Source organism: Solanum stenotomum, unplaced genomic scaffold (genome assembly GCF_019186545.1).
Source record: "Solanum stenotomum isolate F172 unplaced genomic scaffold, ASM1918654v1 scaffold34392, whole genome shotgun sequence".
NCBI classification, from domain to species: domain Eukaryota; kingdom Viridiplantae; phylum Streptophyta; class Magnoliopsida; order Solanales; family Solanaceae; genus Solanum; species Solanum stenotomum.
Window position 1 is genome coordinate 1 of NW_026032921.1, and position 8,064 is coordinate 8,064.

The window sequence follows — 8,064 nt, forward strand, 5'->3', positions numbered from 1 at the left end:
AGTTTGTTTTGTTCAAATTCCTTTATTTTGCTAAAATTTTAGTTCACAAAATGATCAAAATTTTCCCATTTTGTCATCCTTTTAGAATCTTTTGTTCTTCGGATTTTGGACTAATTTGTTTTAAGCAAAACAAATGTTATTTGTTTTATATGTTACTTTGATTGATTATTATGATTAATGGACTAACTCTTTATTTTTTGAGTTATTTTTAGAAGGAGAGACTGATTTGTGTTGGTAATCAAACTTGCTCACTTCATCAAAGTACCCGCTGGCAGAACATTCATATTTTACACGGTCTAAAGTCAAGAAAATTACATCAGACTCATCATTTCTTACTTGGACTACTAAGAGGACTCGTACAAAAATGGATTCCACTATCAACACGGTTGCTTCATCCGAAATAATCCCCACTCCATCTGTCGCGGCTAATCCTAGTGCCTCGGTAGCAACAGAATCACCCATGGAAGTCATTGCTCGTCTAGAGCGACAAATTGGTGAACTGAATCTCCTAGTGGCTCATTTCCAAGCAGCTTCTCAGAACCTACCACCTGATGCTCGCCAAAAAGGGCACATGCCACCTTCGTTTCCAACTTCAAGTGAGCTCAATCAAGGAGAACATTTTACCACCTTTCAGCCAGCTCAAAGCGCCTCACTCACTCATTCAACTCAGGATACTCCTCTTGTGTACACATTTACTCCTCCAAAAGCTCCAACAGTAGCACATCATGCTCCACCAGTGTACACTTATGTCACTGCTCCACATGTTTCCAAGGCTCAGGAGTTTCACCGCCAAGATGTTAATCACTATGTTGAAATTGAAAATGATACAAAATCAATTGATGCTGAGATGATGAATAGAAAGATGAAAAGCTTAGAGGATGCTATGAGAGGTCTTCGTGGGTTCGATAATAGACAAAGTGTTAGATATGAAGAGTTGTGCACATTCCCTGAGGTTGAGCTTCCACTCGGTTACAAGATTCCAAAGTTTGAAAAGTTCAGTGGATCAGGAAATCCTTTCTTTCACTTGAAAATTTACTGTGAAAAGTTGATTGGCGTTGGAAACAACGAAGGGATAAGAATTAAGCTTTTCAATCAAAGTCTGACTGGAAAAGCCTTGGAGTGGTACTCAAAGCAAGATGTGACTAAATGGCGTACTTGGGATGATCTAGCAAATGCTTTTGTAGATCACTATAAGTTTCATGTTGAAATCGCTCCTGATAGGATCTCTATTACCAAGCTAAAACCAAAGTCAACTGAATGTTTTCGAGAATATGCCATTCGTTGGAGAGAAGAAGCTGCTAGGGTGCATCCACCTATGGAGGAATCAGAAATGATCACCTACTTCATTCAAGCTCAAGACTCAGAATATTATGAGCGAATGGTGACAATGGGTGGAAAGACATTTGCTGAAGTTATCAAGGCTGGAGAAATGATTGAAGACGGTCTCAAGACTGGCCGAATAGCGAGTTACACCTCATCTCAGTTTGCTAACAGGGCTTATCAAACTAGTTCATTTGGAAAGAAAAAGGAGAAAGAGGTTATGATGTTAACAGCTCGAGGAGCTACCTCATATAACCGTCAACCACCTCCAAGCTATCCTGGTTCACAATACTATGTTTGCAACAATCAATCAACATTTCGTCCTCCACGACCAATGCAAAATCATCGAAACGAGGCACCTCGTCCCAATTTTGAGAGAAAGCCTCCCCGAGTCTTCACTCCATTGTGTGAGACACGGACTCAACTTTTTGAGAGATTGAAAGAGGCAGGAATATTGCATCCAGTGGAAGCTAAGACTGTGAATACTGCAGCCGAGTGGTATGACCCAAACAAACGGTGTGCTTATCATTCAGGAGTTGTTGGACATGACACAGAGAAATGTATCACCCTCAAACACAAAATTCAAGATCTGATTGACAACGAGGTGGTAAAACTTGCTCAAGCTCCACCGAATGTGAACACCAATCCACTACCCAAGCATAAGGAGTAGTTATTGGCATAACCAATTGAGAGAAGAAGCAAGTTTCCTGAGAGTCGCACTTTTGGCATCTTTTAGTCTTGCATTTGGAGTTTGTTGTTTCATTTCCATGTAATCGCATTTTTATCACTTTGTTTCCTTTGTTATCGTTTGTTGGGATTTTATTTGTAAGCATCTTTCATTTGTAATGAACTACGTCTGACCTGAATTTTCAAGAATGAGATACGTAGGCGGCCTATGTCGGCTTCGGTCACCCCTTTATCCCTTTTTAATGTTTCCATGTAATGAACTACGTCTGACCTGAATTCTCAAGAATGAGATACGTAGGCGGCCTATGTCGGCTTCGGTCACCCATTTATCCCTTTTTAATGTTTCATTGGTTGGAACTACGTTTGACCTGATTCCTACTCAACGGGATACGTAGGCGCCAAAAGCGGCTCGGTCATATTCCCCGTAAGATTTTCATTTCCCTTTATAATGAAACTGGGGCAGAATTTTGAGAGGATCTCAAAATTCGTTGGAAGAGGAAATTTTTCCAACAAGTTTGAATCAGAGATTGCTTCAAAGTTGCAACTGGGGCAGAATTTTTGAGATTCACTCAAAAATTCAACCAAAAACTACAGAAAGTTCAAAAGTTATATTATGTTTTAAACCGTGGCAAAATTTTTGAGAAGGTCCTCAAAAACTCCATCATGCGACAATTCAAGACTTGTAATCCAGAAGGCAAAGGAGCATCAGGATGGCAAGGCAAAGCCAACATGAATCAGTCTCTCGAAACTAAGAATTTTTCTTTGGATGCAGGAACTACGGAGTTACAAGGCATCATTAGACCCACAACAGCCTCATTATAACTCAGATGATTTCTGCTCTTACTCATCTACTAAAATTTTCCTTTCACTCTATTATGACTTATACATTCTCAATTTTACAGATGGAATAGCTTGGCATAATGGCGAAGACCATAAGACGTTATTCAGGCCAATATAAGCTGAAAAACTTCATCGTTAACTTATCTTTTGTTATATCATTTACTTTGATAATTTTATTTTGTTACTAACTCACGACTGAGTTTTGCAGGTATCATTACCAGAATTGAAGGCAAAATTTCAAAAGATCTTCTGAAATTTTGAATGATCAAATCATTTATTCACCAGAAAAACGACAGGAGCCAACCTTCTTCAAATTTCTTGCCTTTATGTGGAAAATCTTTCGTTCTCTTTAATTTTCGATAAGCTTCAGGGACGACAATGTTTTAATGACAACCAGAGATGTTATCGGCTTCACAAACCACAAGGAGCTGATCAAATTGTTATGTTATAACCTTACTCCTTATTTTGAAATTTGTTCTTCATTATTAAGGTATATTATTGGAGCGTCACTTCCTTCAACGTGACATGTTAAATTATTATTGGAGAGTCACTTCCTTCAACGTGACACGTTAAATTATTATTGGAGCGTCACTTCCTTCAACGTGACACGTTATATTATTATTGGAGAGTCACTTCCTTCAACGTGACACGTTAAATTATTATTGGAGAGTCACTTCCTTCAACGTGACACGTTAAATTATTATTGGAGCGTCACTTCCTTCAACGTGACACGTTGTTTTATTATTGGAGTGTCACTTCCTTCAACGTGACACGTTATATTATTATTGGAGCGTCACTTCCTTCAGCGTGACACATTATATTATTGGAGAGTCACTTCCTTCAACGTGACAAGTTAAATTATTATTGGAGCGTCACTTTCTTCAACGTGACACGTTAAATTATTATTGGAGCGTCACTTCCTTCAACGTGACACGTTATATTATTGGAGCGTCACTTCCTTCAACGTGACACGTTAAATTATTATTGGAGCGTCACTTCCTTCAACGTGACACGTTAAATTATTATTGGAGCGTCATTTCCCTCAAAGTGACACGTTATTATTTATTTGGGACGTTACCACCCTTAAACACAAGGTTGTATTATATTAGGATGTCACATCCCTAAAAAGTGACACGTTGGGACATCGCCCCCTAAAAAGTGACACGTTATGTGATGTTATCGAATCATCACATCGTTCAAATCGACATACCATTTTGGATCACCACTTCCTTCAAGAGAAATACACTTGAAATTGGATCGTCATCTCCTTCAGTATGACATGTTAAACCAGGTTTGCATAAATTATATTTGTATTTATATTACATTTTCTACTGACGATTTTCTCCAGATTTTGAAACACACGAAGTGGACTACGTCATAATAGGACGCAACACAACGTGGAACTTTTCTTAGCAGCGAACTGGGACATAGTCCAGAGAGGAATATCAAACTCTTAGGACGCGAGTTAAGGAACGACTTCCACCACAATCAAACCACCTACATGTCTTCAGACATGGGAGTATTTTCTTGGGTTTAATAGTTTCAGTTTCGCCTTCAGTGAAAATTTCAACTCTCACCGAAGGCAAATTCTCAAATTCGAGTGACAATACACCTAGAGCTTTGGAAGTTATGTCAATATAAGTTCTTACATATGGGTGTGAAGGGCCCCACATTCATAAGTAAGATATTTTCAAGCCTTTTTTCCATGCTCAATTAATTTGTCACTCATCCTTAAGCTAAAGTTTGTTTCCACATAAGAGATTTCCTTTTTAACCGATTGAGTCGAACTACAAACAGTCTGATTCCCAAACTTTAGGGATATGTAAGCGGACTAAATGTTGAAAACTTGACTGTACTCCGACAATTCTGTCACCACTCCATTCTCGAGCTTTTCGGTCTCTCCATACTTCGACACCAAAATAGCTTTTGCATTCTTCTAAATTGTACGTTAAATCTAGGAAGCTCAATACCAGAGTTCGGACATAATTCCTCATAAATCCTTACCATTAACCATTCCAAAGAGATGAATTAGTGGTCGGACAAAATTGGACTTGTCAAATTCATTTGCCTCGGATCTCTTTCATCCATCCCAGCCAAACGAGGGGCAGTTGTTGACATCCAATTTTGACCCTCCACGATTTAATTAATTTTCAAGCTTCTTCAATTTTAAATAATTTTGAAATAATTGATGTTGCAAATCTAAAATACTTTAAATTATTTTCGAGGCGCCTTTTGCCATTTTTCATATAGATTATATAGCTTTATACTTAATAAATATATATAACTTTCAATTTGAATAAATATTTAGATAGTCGTTTTCAGTGAAAATAGAGTTTTAATTAAATATGCATTTTATTTCCTTTAGAATGATTAATTCACAATTTAATAAAAATCTTTCTTTTCGAAATAGTTATTTTGTATTGTTGAAGTTAAGAAGTTTGAGTAATTAATTGAGTTTATAATTTGTCTCATTTCCATTTTATCAAATTTGAATTAATTGAAGTCGATTTGAATTTGATGAAAATAAACCATGAACCAGATCCCTTTGGCCCTTTTAATTTCCTACAAGTTCAAGCCCAAATTAAATCAATAAACCAGCCCACACCCTAGATTATTCCACTTTTTGTTTTTCTTCCTAATTGTCTATACCTCACGCGCCCACACTTTCTTTTTCCCAGAAAGAACAGACACAACTCCCCTACGCAACCCTCATCCCACTTCTTTCTTTCTTCTTCTTCTTCAGCGAAAGCAACTAGAACGAGCCCTAATTCCCAGTTTCATCTGTCGTTTTCCTCTTTTTTCCTTCGATTCGTACTCTCCGCGTGCATAGCACGAGCTCAAAGACGCCTCAAGCTTCCAGCATTACTTTCCTCAACGGAAATATCCTTCAAATTTTGATATTCTTTTTCAATTTCGTTTCAAATTCGTACGATTCCAACTCACTAGAGCTTTATCCATTAGGTTTTTTTAAAAAAAAAAAAAATTTGCTCCTCCCACATCGTTTCTTCATCATAAATTTGAGAGATTTTGGGGTCCTATAAATAGCCCCCTCTCTTCACTGTTCAGGGGAGGATTTTTGGAGACAAAAGAGTACCCTAAAAATTTTGGGAATTCTTGTTTCCATAGTTTTAAAATTTTGTGGTTTTTTTGTGGTTATTCGAATTTAGAGAGGTGGTGGAATTGTCTCCATCAAACTCGTCGTCCAGTTCGCTGCCCGGAAAGAGGTAAATTCTTTTTTAGCTTTGTTTAATTCCTAGTTCTTTGTGTTCTGTCGTTGTATTGTTAGCTTGGTGTGTATTCTTAGCTTTGTTTTAGTCTCCAAGAGATTAGTTACTATTAGAATTAACTGTTTATCTTATTTATTTGTTGTTGTTGTTGTGTTGTTATTTCTGAATATATTTTCCAGTAAATTTATATAACTATGTATTTGTTCATTTAATTGTTTTCTTTCTCGACTTGTCCAACATAAGTAAACTTGAATTTTGGCATGTCTGTTCTATACTTCTGTTTTGCTTCTAGGAGTAGTATGTTGGATTCTCTTTGGTCATGCTCAATATGAAGATTGCATTTTAGATTGGATTAATAGCTTTGGTCATCCGGGAAAGACACACTTTCAAGCTCAAAGTAGATTTATTGTTGTGATCTGGTTACTGCCTCTTTTAAAATATTTTCCATTTCTTTGAATTGTTGGAATTTGTTAAACTTTCCTAGTAACTCATGTTGTATGAACTCATGTTTCAAATTTAGTTGTTCCCCTCATTTTCTATGTGCTGAAGTGTCTTAAAATAGTTACATAAATATATGTGTGTGTTTAGTATTCTTGGTCTTCTTAAATGGTTACCTTAATTCTTCCTAAGGTTTTGTCAAGCCTTATAGTAAATATTCAATTGTCTCTTTCCTTATCTACATTCTGATCCTCTTTTCGTTCAAAAATATGACTGGAATTTATGGTTGTGTTATTTCTTGGTTTGAATGTGAAAGAAATATGTTAGGAGTGGAAATTAATTGTCTTCCTTTGTTTCTGTTGGTTTCCTCCTTCGTTTCACATATTTAGCTCGCATTATTATGTGTTGTTTGTATTTGTTTACATGTCAAATTAATGTTAGCCCCTTTTGTTAATTTGTTGATCTCTATTTCCATATTTCTTCTGCGCATGAATTCTCCAAATTTTCTTGCTCCTTGGCTGCTTTATTTTCAGTTTTTGATGTAAAGTCTTAGATGAATTTTGATATTGTTGTGTCCTAATATAGTAGTCATTATAAGTTTTTCATCCTATCATAAATTCAATATAAATGAAGAGCATATGCCTTGAATTTTTACTCAATTGTTCTGCCGATTATTTTACTTAGAAGTTAAACCGGTTTGTCATTAAAATTTAGCTTTGCCTTTGTTTATATGTGCATTTGTTACATGAATATTTTGAGATGCAGTTTTTTAAGCTAATTCTTTAGTTGTCATTTTTTAGCATTCATCGTGTGCAAATATCGAAATAAATGTGTGACCGTCTCCCAAACTTTTAATCTATTTTATTCCTTTTACCATATGGTACCAAAGGGCTGATTGTTGTTTAAATGATCCTTATGACGTGATCGGATATTATGATTTCTTTATTCACTATGAGAAGTACATGTTGGTCATTAAATATTTTTAATTCTCATTGGCTTTTAGTTATAATCTTATTTTCCTCATGATTAATTCCAACATGTTAAGGCAGTTAGCACTTTGGTAATAATGAGTTTGTTGTTTAAATTGTGGTGAAGGACGAATTGTTGAATTGATTATCCTTGAGTTTTGTATCTTAGCTTATTAAAGAATTTGTTCGTTTACTAATCCTTTTTTCCTCATTCTCTTTGCATGAACTCACCCGTTCGAGTCCATTCGAACTTTCCACTCCCTTGCATTCTCTTCTTTTTGAGTCAAACCTTCGCCAAGTTACGAAAGGGAAGCCGATATATTGGGTTGAGACCCCAAAACCAGCAGCAACAGCAGCTCAAAAGAGCTGAAACGAAAGGGTTTTTCCGTTCAAATTGGCCGAAATTTGAACAGCATTAACGAGGCCGAGTTGCAGCAGTTTCAAAGGGCTGAAAATAGCATTTTTTGGACTTAAAAGTTCGGAAATAGCGCTAGCAACAGCAGCCTCAAAAGGCAGAAAAAAGAGATGCAGCAAGTGGACTTAAAGTTGTCTTAATTCTATTAGCACTTCGTCGCTTATCATAT

At 36.3% G+C, this 8,064-nt stretch overlaps 1 protein-coding gene across 1 annotated transcript; it reads left to right on the plus strand.

Annotated features, from left to right (window-relative positions):
* The first annotated feature begins 364 nt into the window (after nt 1–364).
* On the plus strand, nt 365–1,990 carry LOC125852375 (uncharacterized). The gene has a single exon (XM_049532114.1). It carries the CDS (start codon nt 365–367, stop codon nt 1,988–1,990), a length of 1,626 nt encoding a protein of 541 aa, XP_049388071.1.
* Nucleotides 1,991–8,064: the final 6,074 nt, after the last annotated feature.

What these genes read in the sequence shown, in the direction of transcription:
- LOC125852375 (XM_049532114.1), top strand. Translation starts at nt 365, where the DNA reads ATGGATTCCACTATCAACACGGTTGCTTCATCCGAAATAATCCCCACT.